The sequence below is a fragment of the Poecilia reticulata genome, linkage group LG9 (genome assembly GCF_000633615.1).
Source record: "Poecilia reticulata strain Guanapo linkage group LG9, Guppy_female_1.0+MT, whole genome shotgun sequence".
NCBI lineage: Eukaryota > Metazoa > Chordata > Actinopteri > Cyprinodontiformes > Poeciliidae > Poecilia > Poecilia reticulata.
This window is the reverse complement of record NC_024339.1, coordinates 17935530-17957334: the sequence shown is the minus strand read 5'-3', so window position 1 is coordinate 17957334 and position 21805 is coordinate 17935530. Positions and strand designations below refer to the sequence as shown.

Below are 21805 nucleotides of genomic sequence, written 5' to 3'. Positions count from 1 at the left end.
GTATAAACAGTGTGCACAGTTATAAGAGACTTTTTTATTAGGACTATTTTTATTAATCACCAAATACAGTGCTCTCGGATAAGCCAAACAATTATTGGCCAAGGTTAGCTTTTTTTTTTTTTAAATGATAGGATTTCCTTTTGGTATCAGCAACATTTATTGCAAGATGATAATTCCTTTATGTTGTCTAAAATAAAAGCTGGGCCCATATTTCATTTTTTAACCACTTAGGGATTTGCCTGAATGTTGTGGTTTAGAACAATCTTATAAGTGCATGACCTCTATTATGCTTATTTACAAGTTCATGAGCTGCTGGAATTGAGCTCTAATTACTTTATTTTTATGCTAAAAATAGAGTAAATAATTCTTCTCCCACTGTTAATCGCTGTTGGTCTTTTTGAGATATTCTCAGTAGAATATCAGATTATTATTAAGCCAGTAGCTTGGATTAAATGTACAACTGGAATATAGAACATATGAAACAAAAGGTAATTGACTGGGGGAAAAAAATTAAGAATATAAAAAAAGAAAATGTGGTGAAAAATAAGGTCATCCATTTAAGTTCAATTAGAAACACTTTTTTTTGGTTGGGTTTTTATTCCACTATTCCAACCCTAAATGATGTTTACAGTAATCACATGAAAGGTTTTCTGTTAGGCTGTCACTGGCACTCTACAAGAACAGATAATAAAATTCTGCTCAATTTTGCATCCTCGCATGCATAGAAAGTTAAATGGCAACAGGTATTAAATCTATGTACACTCTACCAACGATTTTTTTTAGGGGCTTTTAAACTCCAGATTTTGTCCATTTGATTTAACTTGGCAACTACACTTTTTGTGCCTGATATCTTCATTTATCATCAACACTATAAATTTAAAGCAAATACTGGTTTACTGGATGATCATAATTTCAGCATTTTTCTTTATTAAACACTGGAGCTACCTCCAGGGCTCTTATCAGAGTCATATGCGAGGCTCATTTTCTAGTTAATGTTCATAACCAAAGCAAATTTGTGCAGCATATGCCCAGGGCTATGAAATGTGTTCTGACTAAAGCTTAATCAGGGCCTCAACAGCTGCTGTTGTGACTACTACTGTTATAGCACTTTGTGTGTGCTTGTGTGGAGAAGGATAATGTGGTCTGCCTACCCTGCAGAATCTGTCAACTGGCAAAAAGGCCATTTAGCCTTTTAAATATTTTGCTCATGACCAGAAAAAATATTGGCAAAAAACATGAAAATAACATAAGAAAAATGTATGTTCACGCAATGAAAAGTATTATTTACAACTTTAACAGAGCACCTTCTCGAATCCTTAAGGCTAAGTTCAATCACCCTATATAGGAAAATCTATTTTTTCCCCCCGAATTTTTTAATTAATTTATTTTGGGTGATGATCCATATTCCTTAATGTGAGCATTGTAATATATGAACCGGTACATAAATATTCAATGAGGTTGATTTTTCAGCAGTAATTGACAAGAATCCGGAATGTCTTATCAATTCTAGACCTCAGTTTTTTGACTTGCCTCAAGCCCCAAAGCAGAATTCTGTTCATTTCCCCCCCATTTATTACAAAAACTTTAAACTTTCACTTATTTTGTGTTCATACTCATACACAACTTTTTCCTCAGATGTTTTTGCTTCACTGCTTATCAACAAGAAATATAAGGACAGCTTTATTCATCTGTTATATAAGGACAGATATCTGACAGCTGTCGCAATCATTTACTTATGTTCTCTTTTGCTTTTGGAAAAAAGAAGTCAAATATCTCAGATTTCTTTTTTGTAGAGAAATATTTTGATTGCAACCATACTGCCTTAGTTGGATTTCATAGAAGCTGTAGATGAGATCTCCACTTGGGCACAGTACTCTGTTATTTGTTCATGCTTCTAATGAAAGTGCATGGTCTGCCCCACATGTTTGGACAAATAAATGTAATTGTGTTTCTAAAGTATGGTTCAAATTTCTTCATCTGAATTACATGATGAATGAAACCCATCTTCTCTTCAGTATTCACATCTTTTCTTTTCCGTCTGAGAACCACGGCGTGCATCAATACTTATGGTGTTACCACCTGACATGCGCAATGTGCAACACAAAGTAGAATTGGTTGGTATGAAAAATTCTTGCTGAGATTTGTGTTAGTGTTTTACTTTATTTAATATTATTTATCTTCTCAACACTCTAGTTTTCTATGATTTTAACCAGAGTAGCCTTTTAACTGTGTCTTGGATATTGGCTCTCACCTCACTCGTAATTGCCTGTCTGTCTGTGCCAATTGGAGCCTTTAGGGACTAACTTGTGGCATCTCATCTGAAAGCAATATTGGCAGAGTTGAGATGCTGTCACTTGAGGGTTGCTGTGATAGCAGTTCATTTGTGTTCTACCAACCTGTTGCCATCAGCAGTTCAAAATCGTCTTGCTGTGGGAGACTTTCAGCTGAGCTACTTTAAGTGTTGACTTAACAGATATTAATTATAAAATTCATCTACAATTTCACCAATATTTGTTTTGTAATATCTTACTCAAGGCTTGTTTTATATCAAGGTTACATTGACACGGCTCTGTTTTTCAGGGGGGAATTATTATACACCATAAATCTTGAGTAGATTTTTTGAATACAAGAATTGGGTGAAATGTTTTCTTGTGTATTTAAATATGTAAATAAACTCCACTGTACACATACTTTCTGTTCAAATCCAATTAAATACAGTCAAGTTGATTGGATGACGTTTCATAATACGGATCGGCGATGAGCTAAAACACAGCCAAAATAACACAGGAGTTTATTAAGGCAAACAAGTGAAAATGTTCTTTACAGGCCAAGACAGTTAACCGATATTAACCCAAGGGAGCTTCCGTTTCACTTGTTAAAGACCAAACTTGGACAGAAAGGCCCACAAATGAACATCAACTGCAAGGCACTATAGTAATGGACATTGTGAAGGAGGACACTCAGTCTCTGATGTTCATAGGTTCAAGACTTTAGGGTGTCATAGTCAGCAAAGGGTTTTTACAAAGTATTAGAAATTCATGAAAATTATGAACTCGATTGTATTGCTGTTTTAATGTATTTATTGTGTTTATTATATAGCATACTTCCTTGGTTTAAAAGTAATTAGGATGAATGATTGCGACTTGGACTGGGTAAAAAAAGCTGCACACAATAGATTAGTTGTTTACCTGTCCAATAACCGCAGCTGGTCTTGTTCAGCAACTGGATCAGCTGAGAGGCTTTTTTTTCTCTTTTCTTTTAACTTTCAAAAACTCAGTCTGTCATAGTGTGCCTTTCGTGTTTTTCTGTCTTTACTCAACAATGCTGTTTTCTACCATCTCTGCTTCAGAACAGAGCACTGCTCAACAATGTCCTTACTGCTCATTTAAAGTCAAAGACTTTTGCGCTTGCTTGTCTGTTTTAAATCCATTATTGGGCTCATTTTGTGCATAGGCACACGGAATGTGTTTACTCTAATTTGGCTTCATACTCTTCAGTGTAATGTTGAATATTCATATAGACTGATGTGCTGACTAAATAGGCCCTGGAATGCTTTGCGTACTTGACCAGATAACAGATGGTTGCGTACATTACCCCAATTACCTTATTATGGCTGACAGCCGGCCAAGGAAGCACGTGGCATACATCAGCATCAAAATCACCTGGGTGAACCAGCACTGTGGTCCAAGTGGGCTTGATTCACGACTCACCATGGAGATTTTAATCTTTCCTGCACAAACCTAATAAGCAACTGAGCTGTTTGATCAGGATAAGGCTCTTTATGATGCCTGAGTTCAGAGGGTTTGGTCTAATCATGATGGCTTTTAAATTTATAGTTGTGAGATGCAACTTTTTTTAAAAGCATTTTGTAAACATTTTCATCTTCTTAATTATCTTTTGTGCCTTGGGGCATTAAATATTTTAATTAAACCTTCAAAGATATTGGGTTCCTTTTTGTGCAAAGTTGAAAGTTATCCTATCACCTCTAAAATGAACTCTGGATTTTAAGAATTCAGTAAACAGCCATGAAACGTTTAGTTTTGTTTGTGAAAAGAGCAAAAGTTCTATTTATGTCAACATGATGTATTGGCTTCACTCTGGGCTTTTGTGAAGTTTTCATGAAGTTTTCTAAGTGCCTCCTGTCACCTTGTTACCTCAAAGCTACTCATGAAAATGTCGGTCTAGGTGAACGCATGCAATTTTATCAGACTGTCGGGTTTGTTTGTGTGGTAAGATTGTTGGCTCCCATTTGTCAGTCCTAAGATCAGGTCTTCTTATGTTCTTTTCCATCTTAATTCCCCTTAACTCTCTCACTTTTTTGTAAACATTTTGACTACAACTATGTTGACTACCGGTAACGCCATAAATCTTCTCTTGTTTGTGATTATTCATGTTTTGGTCCCGGCAGTTTCTTTGCATCTCTTGGGGCTCACAAACCCCAGTAATTTCTCTCATCAACTCTGTACAGTATATTGCAGAAGTATTTTGGTATTTTAAGTGATGGACCAAAACAGAGCAGCATGTGGTAGTCATTTGTATTCAGCCCCTGTGACTCAGTATTTTGCACAACCTCCATTCTCTACAAGTCTTTAGTGGTATTGCTCCACCAGCTTTCTACATCTACAGACTGATTTATTTTATTTTTTTTGCCATTATTCTTTGTAAAATAGCACAGGCACAGTCAGCCTCGATTGAGACCGTGTGTCAATGTGTTAAGTCTCAATTAATTTGGGTTCATTCTACTAGATGAATATGGTTTGAACGACACTATTTTATTGTAGCTTTAGCTGCATGTTTGGGTCGTTATCTGACTCTTTTCCTCACTAATATCCTTCCAGTGTTGATCTATTTTTTACTCTATTCATCTTCCTATCAACCCTCACTAGCTCTATCCCAGGGAAAATATGCCTCTTAATAGCATGGTACTGCCACCACCCTGTTTCACTATGAGGATAGGAGGTTCTGGACGGTGGTGTGTTTTTGGTCAAACACAGCATTTGCATGGGAGCTAAATGGGTCTATTATTTTATGACAAGGGCATCTTCTTTCACTTGTTTACATTAATTGTTGAAAAATGCATATTCTCTTTTGTTTTTATAATTTGGACCAATTGTGTCTGAAGTAGAGGTACATACAGTGGGGAGAACAAGTATTTGATACACTGTTGATTTTTCAGGTTTTCCCACTTGCAAAGCTTGTAGATGACTGTAATTTTTATCATAGGTACTTTTCAACTGTGAGTGATGGACTCTAAAACAAAAATCCAGAAAAATACAATGTATGATTTTTAAATAATTAATTTCCATTTTATTGTGTGAAATAAGTATTTGATACACCAGAAAAAAGAAACTTATTTGGTACAGAAACCTTTGTTTGCAATTACAGAGATCAGACGTTTCTTATAGTTCTTGACCAGGTTTGCACAGCAGGGATTTTGGCCCACTCCTCCATACAGATCTCCTCCAGAGCATTCAGGTTTCGGGGCTGTCGCTGGGCCACACGGACTTTAAGCTCCCTCCAAAGATTTTCTATTGGATTCAGGTCTGGAGACTGGCTAGGCCACTCCAGGACCTTAAGATGTTTCCTACGGAGCCACTCTTTAGTTGCCCTGGCTGTGTGTTTTGGGTCGTTATCATGCTAGAAGACCCAGCCACGACCCATCTTCAGTGCTCTTACTGAGGGAAGGAGGTGGTTGGCCAAAATCTCACGATACATGGCCCCATCCATTCTTCCCACAATATGGTACAGTCGTCCTGTCCCCTTTGCAGAAAAGCATCCCCAAAGAATGTTTCCACCGCCATGCTTCACGGTTGGGATGGTGTTCTTGGGGTTGTACTCATCATTCTTCTTSCTCCAAACATGACGAGTGGAGTTTAAACCAAAAAGTTCTATTTTTGTCTCATCAGACCACATGATCTTCTCCCATTCCTCCTCTGTATCATTCAGATGGTCATTTGCAAACATCAGACGGGTTTTGACATGCGTTGACTTGAGGAAGGGCACCTTGCGTGCACTGCAGGATTTTAATCCTTGACGGCGTAGAGTGTTACTGATTGTTTTCTTTGAGACTGTGGTCCCAGCTCTATTCAGGTCATTGACCAGGTCCTGCCGTGTAGYTCTGGGCTCATTCCTCACCTTCCTCAAGATCAATTATGCTCCACGAGGTGAGATCTTGCATGGCGCCCCAGACCGAGGGAGATTTTCTGTTATTTTGTATTTCTTCCATTTTCCAATAATTGCACCAACTGTTGTTGCCTTCTCACCAAGCTGCTTGCCTATTGTCCTGTAGCCCATCCCAGCCTTGTGCAGGTCTACAATTTTATCCCTGATGTCCTTACACAGCTCTCTGGTCTTGGGCATTGTGGAGATGCTGGAGTCTGATTGATTGAGTGTGTGGACAGGTGTCTTTTATACAGGTAATGAGTTCAAACAGGTGCAGTTAATACAGGTAATGAGTGGAGAAYAGGAGGGCTTCTTAAAGAAGAACTAACATGTCTGTGAGAGCCAAAATTCTTACTGGTTGATAGATGATCAAATGCTTATTTCACACAATAAAATGGAAATTAATTATTTAAAAATTATACATTGTATTTTTCTGGATTTTTGTTTTAGATTCCATCACTCACAGTTGAAGAGTACCTATGATAAAAATTACAGTTTTCTACATGCTTTGCAAGTGGGAAAACCTGAAAAATCAACAGTGTATCAAATACTTGTTCTCCCCACTGTATCTGATTACCTTTGTAAAGAACTTTACAACGGGACTGTACTTGTCTCATTTCATCTCATCCTCATTGCACCTACTTCATTTTTTCTGTTTAAGAAGAGAGGTTTTTCCATTTGTATGACAAACATGGAAGATTTTAAAATGTTGGCTGTTTCCATTTTCCTCTTTCTGTTGCCAGGTTTAGAAGTATATAAGAGCACTACAGCTCCCTGTTCAGTATATAACATCAAACAGCATAATCACACAACTCTGAGAACACACTTGTCATTATTACGCAACTGGTGGTTCAAGAGTCAATTAACATTTATTGTAGAGCCATTTTACTACACTCACCTCAAACTATTGAATGACACTCTTTAAAAGTGAAAAGCAAAATCTGTCCACTTCATAATCTCTTCTGTAATTGTGTGGCGTTACCATGAGGGCCATTTATTTCTTGATGCATTTCCAAATTCTTAAGTTTTTTTTTATGCTAGTTTTAATACTATTGCTATATTAAGAGATGCACCAAACATGTTTTTATTGCTCGTTCTATTCAGCCATATCTGATGTCTCTATAGGAACTGAGAAGATATAGGAACAGAATTCAAAGTACATTTTCTACCCTTCTTGTTGAGGATTCACTGCCTTGCAAAACACAACGTTATTAGATGTAACATATTGCTTTTGAGCCATAGTAAATTAAACATTGGCCAACATTTGATAAGTATGATTTTGGTGATGGCACTTATCAAAATGCCAACACCATTTTGATGGCATTTTGAATCGTCTTACTTCCACTGAATTAATAGTTGTATACTGGAAACCGAATATGGTCAACGTTGAGTGTTCTTCCTTCAGCAACAACTTCCACACTAAAGAGTGCAGTTGGTCAAACTTACTGTGGTGTGATAACAAAAAAAAAAGAAAAATGTTAGTTTTTGACCAGATGGCAAAAACTCAGTTGGTCAAACTGAAAATGATCCAGTTCCAGTGAGGGGTCGATTTCTTTATGCATGTCTTTTTAATGATACGCTTAGTGATTTTTTTGTTTGTTTGTTTGTTTGTTTGTTTGTTCTGTTTCATTACGAGATAATTATTCAGCTCCTGTTGCTATTATCTGACCAAGTTAGACCTTGTGTTTATAAGGTGTTATCATGTGCTTGAGCGTTCATACAGCATTTTCTTAGCAAATGCACATATCCTAGCCAGCACCTGATCTGTAAGGTTTCATTTTCTGTGTGTTAACATGAAGTTAGACAGCCCCACTTGTATAAAATGCAGAGATGAAGCAGAACCGATTTAATGCTGGGATAATAATCTCACAGGGCACACTTAATAATTTATGTGCAGTTCTTCTTAATGGATTCTTACAACCCTTCTATTTGTCCTGGCAGCTCAGCAGCTACTTGAACTTACTTCCAGGGCTGTGAAGCTGATGCTACAATATTCATCTGTTGCATCATGGTTCCATCCAGTATTTCTTTCACTGCTTAATTATGTTCAAAGTTGTGCCTTTACCAGTAGACGCAGTAATGTGAAACATATCTAGCATCTAGAATTAGTGATTCAGCGTCCTAATTGCTCTGGTGTGTTCAAATAATAGCAACATAACTTAGTCAGTGAGGGAACACAATTATTAAAAAGTGAGTAAAATATATTTTTGCAGGTATTAACCCCCCCCCCACAAGCATGAATGAATAAGTAGTAAAGTGCAGAAGATGGCAGGCTGTTGAGTTAAAATTTGATCAAACGCTTAAAAAAAGTAAGCCCAAGTCATAAAGAGAGGTTCAGAGTTACTGCAGTATGAAGTCAAGCTATTAGTGTGAAACTAACCTGAAGCCTCATGACAGAATCCAAACAGCATCTTTGTTCCAGAGTAAAAAGTTGAGTGTCAACACCAGCTCAATGACCATAATTCAACAGAAAACCTTAGGAATGACATCAAACATGTTGCTTATTAGTCAAAACAAAGAAATGCAAATCCAGTCATCCATCTCTGGAATACCTGCTCACAGAGGCTCGGAGTGGGAAGTACACAGAGTTTTGAAGTAGTTCTCAGAACTAAACAACTAGTTCAGCGATACACAGGAAAACTACATTCTCAACAAGTTTTCAGTTTGTGAAGAAAAATGTAGGCACCCATTGCATTTTCCTCATTTTCTGTAGCATGAGAACAAATTTGATCCAGTTTCTTGTACATTTTTATTTGTAATAGACTGTGAAGACTTTGTAATTTATGTGTGTCCGCACAAGCTAATCAATGGCTTTATTGATTTTTTATATGCTCTCTTTTGACATTTTTTCAGATTTATTTTTTAAATAAAAACCTATTAAGTCCATGACATTTTTTTTACCTGTTTGCATTTTATCAAATGGACCAAATCTGCAAATTCAGCATCTCATGTGACAATGTTTGTTTTTCAGAGCTGAGCTCCGAGAATCTCCGCACCTGTTTTCAGATCATAAACGCCTATTTATACTTGTCTGCCGTTGAGTTCCTGCAGGTGGGAGAAACAGACACTCGCTTTAAAGAAAAATGCCGAATTTAAATGTTTCTGATCAGATTTCCAAATCCTTTTTTTCTTTTCTACAGAATTATGGCGAATCGTTGTGCCGGTCCTTTTGTGAACTTCTAAAGGACATTACAAACGAGGGACAAGTCCAAGTACTAAAGGTAACTTAAAGGTCTCTGTGACCATAAAATCATCTTGTCAGTTTTTGTTTATTTCTTGTGAACATTTATTTCCAGTTGAAAACGGAAACTGGTATTTGAAAATTATACATTTTAACCACTTGTTTTTAGAGATGCAGTCATGGAGAATAAAAATCTGCTTTTAAAGAATCTCAGTCTACATGCCAAAAAAAAAAAAAACTGTAAAAAGCATAGTCAGTGTTCTTTTTTTTTTTTTTTTCTACTCGAATGTCTACAATGGACACAAAATAAATATGTGCCTGGAAAAGTATGGAATGAAAGTGTGTAGAAATATTTTTTCCTCATAAATATTTCAGCTTTTTTCCAACCATTTTTTCCCCCTGTTTTTTCATTGTAGACTAACACAGTAAAGAGATTTTTGTCTGCAACTTGTCTTGTCAGTGAATTGAAAATGATTAGGATCGTCTTATTTGAAATAAGGTTAAACATTAGCGTGGATTACAGGATGACTTGGGTGTCCTGTAATATCGAATGTGAATAAAGAAAAGTTATCTTGAGTATTAGGGGGATTAATAAAAACATGTTAATCATGAGGCCATGCCTGCAGAACTCTGAATGAACTTTCATATATAAATATTCGTTGCACTTAGTGGACTTGCAGAAAGCATACAAAGGTAACACTCCTTAAAGTAATGGACATTTCCTTGTATTTAAAAATAAGGTTTGCATTCTTCTTCTTGAATTGCTAAAAAATAACATATTACTTGAAACACTTTTACTATTTTAGTGGTGTGTTTTGTAAATGCAAATAGGTTTTATGTTATATAGGTTCCTCTTTTTGTTTACCTAAAATTCATATGAATTTACTCATTGTTGGACAATAAAGTATATTTATTTTCTATTCTAAAAGAAAATGACTGAATAACAATCTCTCAGAATTTGCGTTTCCCAGGAAAACTGTTTGCTGTTTTTTTTTTTTTTTTTTACAGCAGAGCTGGGTGTCGGCAGAATGCCTGTAATTCCACAAAGCTTGATCTTGTTTAAGCCTGATGGCTTATTGCACATCTGGCTCTGACTAATGTTGTTGACTAGCAAAAGAAGAGCCAGCACACAGTTGACAAACAAACAAACATGTCGACATAACATATTCTGACAATGGAGGACAGCTTGTGCTAATCAACATGAGCTGTTTGAGGAATCCAGATATGGACTGATACGGACTGAACTTATATAGTGCTTTTTCCAATCATTTTGACCATTCAAAGCGCTTTACACTAGAGCCACATTCACCCATTAGCACTCACAAATGCTCACACATTCATACAATGATACACCCATCGGTAGTACATACTGTATGCACCAACCAGTGCATATGTACTGCACTGGTTGGTTTGACCACTCAGAAGCAAAAGAAGTTAAACATAATTATCTTCAGTAAATTGACAAATACCTGCAAGAATTGTTTCTCTCTTCACTATGTTTTTGATTTACTTTTTATAAACAGTTTTACATTTTCTGGTTGTACATTTTCGTTTTCTTATTTACGTTGCTGGACCCAAAGGGAACTCTTCTTATCAAATCATCACGTATTGTCATATTTGTTGCTGTATTGATTGTAGCTCAGTTCGAACTAAGAATTAAGCGTGTGAAACGGAATGTTGATACTGTTCAAATAAAGTCATCACAGTACCAGGAGCATCACGAAGGTGTCAACAAGAGAGCAGGCAATGACTGTGCGTTTAGGATTACCATAAGCTGAAGAGAAAACGTTATTTTTCTGTTTCAACATCTTTATGTAAACTAAGCAGGATGAGTGTAAAACAGTATTTGAGATGGTGTTTTAGAAAGTAAAGATATCAACTCTGAAAAGATATATTATTCTTATGATTTTTTGGCAGCTTAAACTTGGATTGCCTGATGATGCTGAATAGGACATGCAGCAAGTGACTTGTTCTAGAACTTGTCCAGGGTGCTATTCAGTCAGGACATCCATAGAGATTCTGCTTCTTGTGCTTAGGACATAAAAACAAAAATCATGTGAGATGAACTCACCAGTTTTCATTTTTGGAGTGAGAGAAATGACTTGCCAAAAGACAGTCTACAGAGCTCACACTGACTAGTTCCAGACTCGTACGTCATAATAAAAGCAAGCCTGTAACAGCTGCTACATTCTGACTTCTGATCCCTGAGGAAAAAAATCTAGCTAACAAGTTAGTTTTTTTTTTGTTTCTTGAAAGATGAGCAGTCTATTTAAAATAAATTAAATACTAGGTTTGCTTTTTTACCATTTGTTTAATAGCCATTGCCTGACAGAACACATCCACATGTCTAACATTATTTCCACAAAAACAGCCATCCTTTTCTGCAACTCACTGAACCTGAGTAATTCAATATATATATATATATATAATTTTTTATTTTTTTTTTTATAATTGTGCCCTATTTCCTCTCTTTATATCCCTCCATGAACTCTTTTTTTCCCTGCCTTTCTTCAGAGTTTTCCCTTTGTGCTTCTCTTTGCTGCATTTTATGTGTCTCCCTCATCCTTGGTCTCCATGTGTCTCTGCAGGTGGTTGAAATAGCTTTAAAGGTTAGCCCTGTACTGGGAGTCCACATGTTTCAGCCTCTGATGCCAGCTGTCTTTAGAGGCATCGTGGATGGGGAGGTGAGGATTTTTTTTCCCATCTCATGCACATCTGAGTTAGTTATCTCTATTATGTTAAATGTTTTAAATTAGTGATAGAGTGTGCCATACACCACACATATTATTCCTTTAAATATTTATTTCTTTGTATACCATCAGTTCATGGTGGCATGTATTAATCAGACAGTAATTAAAGACACAGGCCACCATTTTAGGATTTGCTCATATTTATTACTGCTTAAATCTTTACATCAATGTTAATGACCTGATGTATCCTTAGTTTAGTTACACACACACACACACACACACAAAAATCATATCATCAGATGTGCACAAATGAGTATATGGTAATGCTTTGTGTGTATGTATGTGTGTGTGATTTGCAGCGTTATCCTGTTGTGATGTCCACCTACCTTGGCATCATCGGTCGTGTCCTGCTCCAGAACTTTAGCTTCTTCTCCTCTTTGCTCTCACAAATGGCCTCCGAATGCAACCAGGAGGTGAGGCTGACGTCTGCTCTTTTTTTCTGTCAACTCAGCAACATTTTGTCTGAGAGACAAAGTGACTGTTAAAAGGAAATCATTCAGGTTGAAGTAATGACCCAGAGAATTACAAATGGGAACGTTTTTAATCCTTGACATCTTGACTTTGCTTCTTCCATCATAAAAAAATATAATTTTTTTCATTTCTAAAATTACACTTGCCCTTTTAGCACAATTTGAAGCTTGCAAAATAAATATCACAAAATAAGTTATTTTTCTAACTTAGCTTGGTGTTTCACTATGGGACAGCGTGAGCATCAGCCATGAGCCTCTAAGCCCAAACAAGATGTCTGCAAAATAAAAATTAAATAAAAAGTTAAATAACAGGAGCTCATGGAGGTAATCACACCCAGCATTTATGAACAACCATTCTTGGAAGGTTGTAAATAGCTCCATTCATCTTTTTATCAGCTCTGATTATGATAGAGAAGCATCCCCACACCATAATGCTGCCACCACCATCATCAGGTTTTATTGTGGCATACACATAATGGCTTTTCCTCTACACACACATTGCAGGTCGGCCAAGAAGGTCAACTTTTTCTTATTTGTCTCACATTGTTCAATACCACCTGCGCTGTGTCCTCCTACCTGGTTTGTAACAAACTTCAAAAAGAAGTTTGTAAAACTTTGTGAAACAATGATTTTTTTGTATTACATAAATACCTGATATGTAGAGTTAACAAGCACTAGTTGCTTATCAAAATATTTGCCACCCAAGATGTGGGTCTCTGCAGATGCTAGGTGCTTCTTTGTTTAAACTGAGCAGCTTTATCATACACTCTACATTTTCAGATGATATATTAAGCAGAAGGCAGTTGGTTGAACAAAAAAAAAAAAAAAAAAAAAATAGTTGGACATTTATGGTTGCAACAAGGTGTGTGATTACTTTTGCAAAGCTTTATAAATCTATTTGCTATAATTTATAGATGGACCAGTTGTTGGGGAGTGTGATCGAGATGTGGGTGGACCGCATGGACAACATCACTCAGCCTGAGAGGAGGAAATTGTCATCTTTGGCTCTTTTGTCTCTTCTCCCATCTGACAACAGGTAATGAAAAAAAGAAGTCTATTTCCCCTGATGTATGCCCATGTGGTTTTGAGTTACTTTCTCCCAAATAGTGTCAGCTACTAAGATAAAGAAACACTTGACAAGGTCTTCCAATGTAATCACCCTAACCTGGATAAATACCTTAATACAAATGGTACATATTATCAGTATGATTTCCATAAATGTCATGAATTCAGGAGTGCTGGTGTTATTTTTAGAGAATTACACACACGTCTACCACTATAAATTTAATTCACATCTCTTTAGATTTTAATACCAAATGTTTTAGTAAGGGAGATGAAAAATGCAAATATGTACTGAGCCAAAAGTCTCAAGTGTGCCGGATTATTGTGCTGTGAGTCAACACCATCTGGCCAACATCTGTCACTCACCAGTTAAGAGCAAACATATGAATACTCACAAACACTTAAAAGTCTTTCCCTTTTTTTGCCGAAACTTTTAATGGATATACTACGGTTTTAGAACATTTCTTGTGAAGCAGCTGTTGAAAAATCAAAACAACACACTCCCCAACGCTGGAGGTTAAATATGTATTTAGTAGCAGAGAATTGTTCTTGTGGGTGCTGATTGCTGAGCAGGAATGTCAGTGACGTGCAAAGAAACAAAAGAGATGATCTGGTCGTCCTGCAATTTGAGGTGAGGTATAGTGTCCTAAAATGAGCTGCAACTTATTTGCATTCCTTGACTGGAAAAGCAAGGTGCATTGTAAACGTATGTATGTACTTGCTCTCAAAGAAGTTCTCAATTTATTGTTTTAATAAAACTTTTACAAAAAATGGTACAAACAATTCTTTGTGCTGTTTGAAGTTCAACTTTTTGTTTGATGCCCCAACTGGCAGTTTGTTTTTTATCAAGATTTAGGGAAGCTCAGTGTTCTGCTAACCAGATATGGTAATTATAGGCACAGGCAGGCATGAAATCCTTCGTTACAGCCCCATGCTTGGTGCGCAGCAGCAATAGATTATGACAGCTCAGACGGGTTAAGTGCTGCATGGAAAATCAACTATCTCAAGTACAGTTAAAGCTAAAATTGAAGAACTCCGTATCTTGTCTATAGTTTCCCTTATCCTGCTTTTTTTCTTCTTTTGATCTTACTTTAGTCAATGTGGTGTATCTATCCTTCATAGGTTAATGTTTGTTTACCTCAATCTTGCTAAGTAATAGATTTTTTTACAAGCAAAACATTTATGGAAAACAATAGTTCAGGTATTTACATTTGATGAGTTATTGTGTTATTTTGACAATACGTCAAGCACTGGATTCTTGCTTAAGTTAAGAGTCCATTTTCTGTGTAAACGTTTTTAAATTCCTTCAACAGATTCAGAAGACGAACCCCATACATCCCAACATCAACTAATTTCACATAGACAAGAGTGTGGTAAAATGATGAGTCATTTGTTTTGTTTTTTGCCACGATGTCTGAGGCTCTTGGAAACTAAAATAACAGTTACGGTTGGTTCACCCAAGGACACTTGGAGCTTGTGGAGAGACAGATACTGGAGCATGGGAATACATCAGTAGAGTACTTGGCATTTAACCTAAAATTTTAAGTTCCAGTGTTTTTGGACAGTTTTGTTTGCTTCAAGATGGAGTTACAGTGTCCAAACATCAGTTCACCTCAAATGGTCATAGTTTTCTAATTTATTTCTGAACAACTGTCTGATTCTACACATATGGGAACAGAAAGTATTTACTAAACCTTCCTCTCAGTCTTTTATGAGTCTATGCACAAGCAGGTGTTTATTTAGGCGCTACGCTAATTTTCTGTTTTGATGTTACTTGTTGCTAATTTTGTTAAGATACTTTGTTGCTGACAATTGTAAACAACAGTTTTTTCACTTGACACTCCGCCTAGACCTTTCTCATAGAGCTACTGGTTGATTCTTGATAGTAAAATTGGCAATTAACAGGATTTAAAATGACGTGTTATCTGTTAACAGATTTTGTATTAGCAACAAAAATAAAAAACAAAATATTCTCCAATGACAGATGAAATGGCTATTTCAGTTTTGATTACCATAATTTTACTAATATGGAGCAGATGACATTGATATGGTCTTAACACCAGTGTATATAACATTCTGGGTTAAAGTCAGAGAGGAAAGCTAAACCTTTAACAAGAGCCATTTTACAAGGACCCAAAAAGAAAAGTGAGCGATTAGCCCTAATCTGTTCTTCAGTAATTGCTGAGAAATCATTCCCACCCATAACAAATCTGGGACAGATCTGTTCACTCTCGTTATAATACTACTTCATGCTGAGTTTCTATGTTTTGCCAGACATTGAACTTTATGCAACGCTGCCTGGGTTCCACCTTTCCAGATTCATGAACTTGACAGCCTTTGATGTTTCAATACCCATTTCCACACTTACTCTGTTTCTGTACTTTTCCCCCCTCTATCTTTTTATATTTTTTGACATATGAAGTCCTCTTCTTTGTTTCTCTGCTTTTTAAGAATGACTCAAATAATTCATCAATGATTGCTGGTCGTCTCCAGGCTCGAGTCGTGTGTGTTGCCTGCCTGGGTTTCTGCATTACAGGGAAAAATCACCATAGTCGACAATAATGCTAGACGGCAAAAGCCTGTTTTATGTGGCCCTTGGAGTATTTCTGCAGTTTGAAATTTTCTGCTTTTAATATGTTGTTTATTTTTCCAGCGGAAACATGTTTTTACTCATTAATGTCAGAAAACATTTTCAATAATATGTGTCTCACATTTTGATTTAGACATTCAATTATCCCCTGCCTTAACATCATTTTGAACACTAGTTGTTGATATCCACAGCCAAATTGTTGTGGTAGGAATTTCCTATGAATCAGAATATAATTATTTTTTTGCTAGGCTTTTTATTACTTTTAGTGTGCCCAGAAAGAGGGTTTTGTTGTGTTGTGATGTTTCTCTAAATTGAGCGTGTTTTGTTGAACCAGCACACCCACTAATACAACATGGGGAAGCAGACAGCTGTTACATTAACGACGTCACGACTAATGAATCCTGTGTATTCTGTGTTGTCAGTGTGATCCAGGACAAATTCTGTGGCATCATTAACATTACTGTGGAAGCATTGCATGATGTGATGACAGAGGATCCAGAATCGGGGACCTTTAAAGAGTAAGTTCTGCTTTATTTTTTTATTTTTTTACTATTTTGTTGTGAGAAAAAATGGGATAAAATTTCTGTTTGCAAGTATATCATGCAGTTCAAGTAACAGAATCAAAGAAGATGGGCACATTTTGAAAATTCAAAATAAAACAGCTAAAGTTTTATCATAGCTTCAGACCTTTCCAGTACAAAAACTATTATCTACTGAAACTCACTGCTTGAATCAAACAGTGACATATGTCCAGAACCTGTAACAGATGTAGTTTTCTTTTAAAGCTTTAAACATATACTTCCCCTTGATTATATTTTTATTAAATGGCTATCTTCCAATGTTCTTCACTCAGTAAAACTGTCCACACTGAAGAGTGATGTTGTTACTGCGACCTGGTAGCACTTATGTGTGACACATTCACTTATCTTGAACATATAAGTGCTCAAGATAACACTTATATGTTCAAGATAACACTTACATGTTGACTGACCATTGATCAGTCAACTTCTGATTGACTGATCAATGGTCATAGCCATTCATGCTAGAAATGAGGATTGCAAAACATCCCAGGGATGAAGAACCTTAATGATTTTTAGAGGAAAAAGAAAATGTTCTTTCGTCATACTGCAGCAATAATTACCTTCTTATTACAGAAATTATACCTCTAAAATCTACAGAAAGTTATGAATTCACAAGCCTTTCTTCTCAATCAATGCCCACAATATTGTATTACCACTACCCACTGTTTTTAGTTTCCCCATAGTACAAGAAGATTATGAGCACCCAATTCAGAGATATTTTGGATTCACAAACGGTGTTCTTCACCATGTTTTTACTTTAAAACATTTTTTCCTGCCTTCAGAGAGCCCTAATGAGATAAAGGGTCAAAGGGTTTAAAGGAAGCTTTTTTTATTTGCCATTATTGCATTAAATTCCTTTGGTTCACTGTTGTGGAGCAAGTATTAATGGATGCACTTTACTTAAAGCTCTCTTCAGTAGATGGAGACAATTTGCCATTTTATGTCCAATTAGGAGTTGCAGTCTTGTCACTTTGCAGCAATAAAGTCCAAGAATCCAACATGCTTTTGTATTACTCTGAGCTGTCTAGACGCATTACATCTAATGGACACATTACATTTAATACAATGCATTAAGGAGATTAATTATTTAACCTGTTTCAAAACAACATATAAATTAAGTCCTTTCCTTTATTCGCACAGGATTACAATTAAAAAAACAACTACTTTTTAAGTAGTTGAAGGAAGTGTTGAACATTGTCTTACTTATTTACACACTGATGCCTCGTTTGCCCTTTCAAGAATATTTTTTTTCTCAGTTTTTAAGACTGTCAGTTTATAAATAAACTCATATAGCCAAGCAATGTGTGAGCAAGTATGTGCTTTCTGGAATGACGGCTAATTTTGAGCTTAAAAACTGCGGAGTGCTTTGAAGGCTTTTAAAGGGTCATAGATTTGATTAATGGCTTTCTGAAAAGCCTCAAAGAATCCCCTTCAAATTGTTATTGATACAACTTCAATTCCAATTCAACAATCAATGTGAACATACTGATGTAGTTGCTTTAAAGGACTGATCATAACAGCATTATGATTCAGCCTCAGTTTCATTACATCAATGTGTGAAGTCTTCTGTAAACACTCTATTAAAGATTGAAACATTTTTATTTTTCCTCCTTTGAATGTCATTAAGCAGAATTTATTGACTTTCTGATCGCAGCTTATCACTTGGCGCTGTTCAAAGTCACAAAATATCCTATTCATGCCACCACAATCTTATCTGTGCTCCCAGTACTGAATTAAGAAATGAACACAAAGGAAATAAAAAACCATACACAGACTTTATACCAAGCACAAAGGTTTTTACTTGCAGTTCCTCTCTGCATGCAGATGAACCAATATGAATAGCGTTTGTGGCTGTGTAAAACAAATGCCAGAGGGTTCAGCCTTTTTTGTGCGTCTGTGTTTGCACACGCTGCTTGCTCTGAGATTGTCTCCTACTGTGCAGGTCTATGGGTGGTTATTAATATGGAGCTGAAATATTATTGTGTTGGCAGCTGCATGCTGATGATCCATTTTGAAGAGCCCAAGCTAAGTGATGAAGAGGAGCCACCAACTGAGCAGGATAAGAGGAAGAAACTTGTGAGTCAAACATATGAAGCACACACTCACATGCGTAATTTTTTAACTATTGAAATGTTTTCTTAACTTTCTTTGCGCCTCTAATATTTAAGAGTATGTAGTTTATTTTTCTTTCTGTCTGTTCTAGTCTTTTCATGCTAATTATTCTGTTATGCCATACTATGCCATGGTGTAATAGAAGATATGCATGGTTATTATTAATATTATTTTATAAATTCAAATGTGAAGTGTGATATATTCAGCCAATCTGAATCAATGCTTTGTAAAATCAGCTTTTGCTGTACGTACAGCTGCAAATCAATTTGGTTTTGTCTCTACTGCAGTGGTTCTTAACCTTTTTTGAGGTACCGAACCCACCGGTTTCATATGCGCATTCACTGAACCCTTCTATAGTGATAAATAAAATAGGATTTTTCACCCCCAGGCTAGTTGGGATGACCCAACTAGCCTCTAGTTGGGTCATCCCAAGATCACTAAGTCTTCTTAAAAGGTAGAGTCTCTGAAAACAGTTCTTCAAAATAATAGTCAGTGTTTTCAGCAAAGTTGAGCTGACTGTCCAGGAACGACCCAAGGTATTTACAATTTGCCACAGTTTCAACAGGTTGGCCATCGAGAGAAGCTGGAACCACTTTAAGGTCTTGTTTAGATAATTTAAATAGCTCTACATTCTTAAGAGAATGAGAAATTAATAATAAATAATAAAGACTTTGCGGTATTCTGATTTAGTAACGTAATTATATTAGTTGTGTTACCACCCCCACGCCACTAGAGGCAGTAGCAACCCCGAAAAGATGCGACTAAGAGCAGATTTAGAAGTACACTGAAAGCTACAGAATTTGGTAAAAACTGTGAGCTTCACTGAAGTAATTAAAGACAAAGACACAAGTTCAAATCCATGCTGAGTGAAACTCCTTCAATCGGCTAAGCGATGTAACGTGATCCTCTGCAGCAAGTGATGGCAAGCGGGGCGCGTCATCACACGTGTGTCTTTACCTCCGCGGCAAAGGCTCCGCCGAACCCCTGAGACCGACTTATAGAACCCAGGTTAAGAACCACTGGTCTACTGGCTTTGCCAAGTTTTCTCAATGATTTTTTTATTGGTTTTCAGTCTCTACTTGGACTAGACCATTTTAACACAGGAGTGTGTGTGATTTGGTCTAAACCATTTTACTGCTGCTCTGGTTGTTTGCTGGGGGTTCCGGACCTCTTCTGGATCATTTCCCTCCCACGTGATTGAAATATGCTGATGTTTGTCGCATTTAATGTGACTAAATGTGAAGAGGTTCAAGCAACATGAATACATTTTAGAGGACCTTTACCATTTAACAGCTGCAACATCTTTATCTGGCGGACTGTATCTACACTTAAATGAAGAACCTGAATGGATTTATGTTATAGCAGCGTACAAAAAAGTTTTAGTGCTGATGGGGATCCACATAAAGCCAATCTGAGGGAGATGTACATCCATTAAACGGAACAAGGATATATTTGTGCATGAGCATGCATCTGTTTTCTATTCTGACCCACTCTCTAAGCTCAGAAATATTCACCCTTCTCTCAATATTTCAATATTGTAAAGTACAGCTTAATTATATTATTGGTGGCTGTGTCTGAGTGGTGTTCCTCTAAGAAACGCTTCAGCAAAATTACTTTTACTGTTTATTCTGAATAGCAAAATCTTTCCATGAGACTATCCTCTTTGTGTTAGCGTGTGTGTATTTTGCTTGGTGGCATCCCGGTGCACTTATCGCTTCAACCCAGGCTCTGACTTTTTGCTCCAAGGAATAGAAAAGAGGGGACTTTAAGTCGCACCTCTGCCGTCTTAATGCTTGTGCGCCTCTGTGCTTGAAGATGCGGATGAATGCGTGTGCAAAAGCAGCGCCTGTGGCCGCATGATAGAGTTTTCAGTTTGAGCAGAAAGTAAATGAGAATGGGGATCTGTGACTTTTTGGCAAGAATTATTGATTCCAATTTTGGTTTTTCAGAGCGTTTCACTTTACCGTGCGTCTGCATTCCCGTGTGAAAGCATGTCCTTTACAGCATGCACATTCTGATCTGAAAGCGCAGTTACTGGGACCAGAGAGTTGCCTATTTGAACAAGCTGAAATCCAATTGCATTACAGTCATTCTTTTGGTGTTTTCACTAAGTAGCAAGAAGTCATTTTCCAACAGCAATATATTGTGCAAGGGACTAGTGTTGGTGAGGTGGAGAACACCTGAAGAAACCCACGGATATTGTCAATATAGTATGTGAAAGAAGTTGATGAAGCAAAACCAAATCATTTTAGTGGGGATAATTCCTGGTCAGAGCGCTTAAAACAAAACCCTAAGGGGAAGATTTCACATTTCTTCTGAACCTTTTGGTACTTGATTTTAATAGTTTACCATTAAATAAAAGCTAAGTTTTCTTCAAATAGAACCAGTTTTACATTATTATATTACAATGGATGTAATATAATAGCATGAAATTGAACTTGAACCAAGATTAACAGTTTAGATTAATTCTATGTATGAAGTGCCACATATTTTTTTACAAATATGAAAGCCTAAATTTTTAAGAATGTCAAATGTAAGATAAAATTTTTGAACAGCCAGAATTGGGCTTTAGTTCAGACATGGTTTCAGTTAATGTAAACCGTAAATATTTAGCTTTTACCATTTAAGAAAAATAGAATAGGTAAAATCTGATCATCCTTCAAGGCAACAGTTGAAAATATTAATCCATGCCTTTATTTAATCACTGGCGTATTAATTCACTCTCTCTTAGAATCAACCAGTTCTCAGTTAGACATCTGTAACTGGTTCAAAACTCTGCTGTACGACTTCTAACAGGAATACATCAAAGAGAGCACATTACCGCTGTCCTGGCTTGACTCCCGATGGTTGCCTGTGTATTTTAGAGCTTGGTTTAAGGTACTCCAGTCTGTTTTATA

General features: G+C 36.5%; 1 protein-coding gene across 2 annotated transcripts in view; it reads left to right on the top strand.

Annotated features, from left to right (window-relative positions):
* The window catches only part of ipo11 (importin 11), a 114865-nt gene that overhangs the window by 70150 nt on the left and 22910 nt on the right, over positions 1-21805 (top strand). For both annotated transcript variants that reach the window (XM_008418338.1, XM_008418339.1), the window contains 7 exons: positions 9134-9213; positions 9303-9383; positions 11932-12027; positions 12393-12506; positions 13478-13599; positions 16638-16733; positions 18788-18872. In XM_008418338.1, the coding sequence (XP_008416560.1) occupies positions 9134-9213; positions 9303-9383; positions 11932-12027; positions 12393-12506; positions 13478-13599; positions 16638-16733; positions 18788-18872 (674 nt within the window). The remainder of the gene's footprint in view (positions 1-9133; positions 9214-9302; positions 9384-11931; positions 12028-12392; positions 12507-13477; positions 13600-16637; positions 16734-18787; positions 18873-21805) is intronic.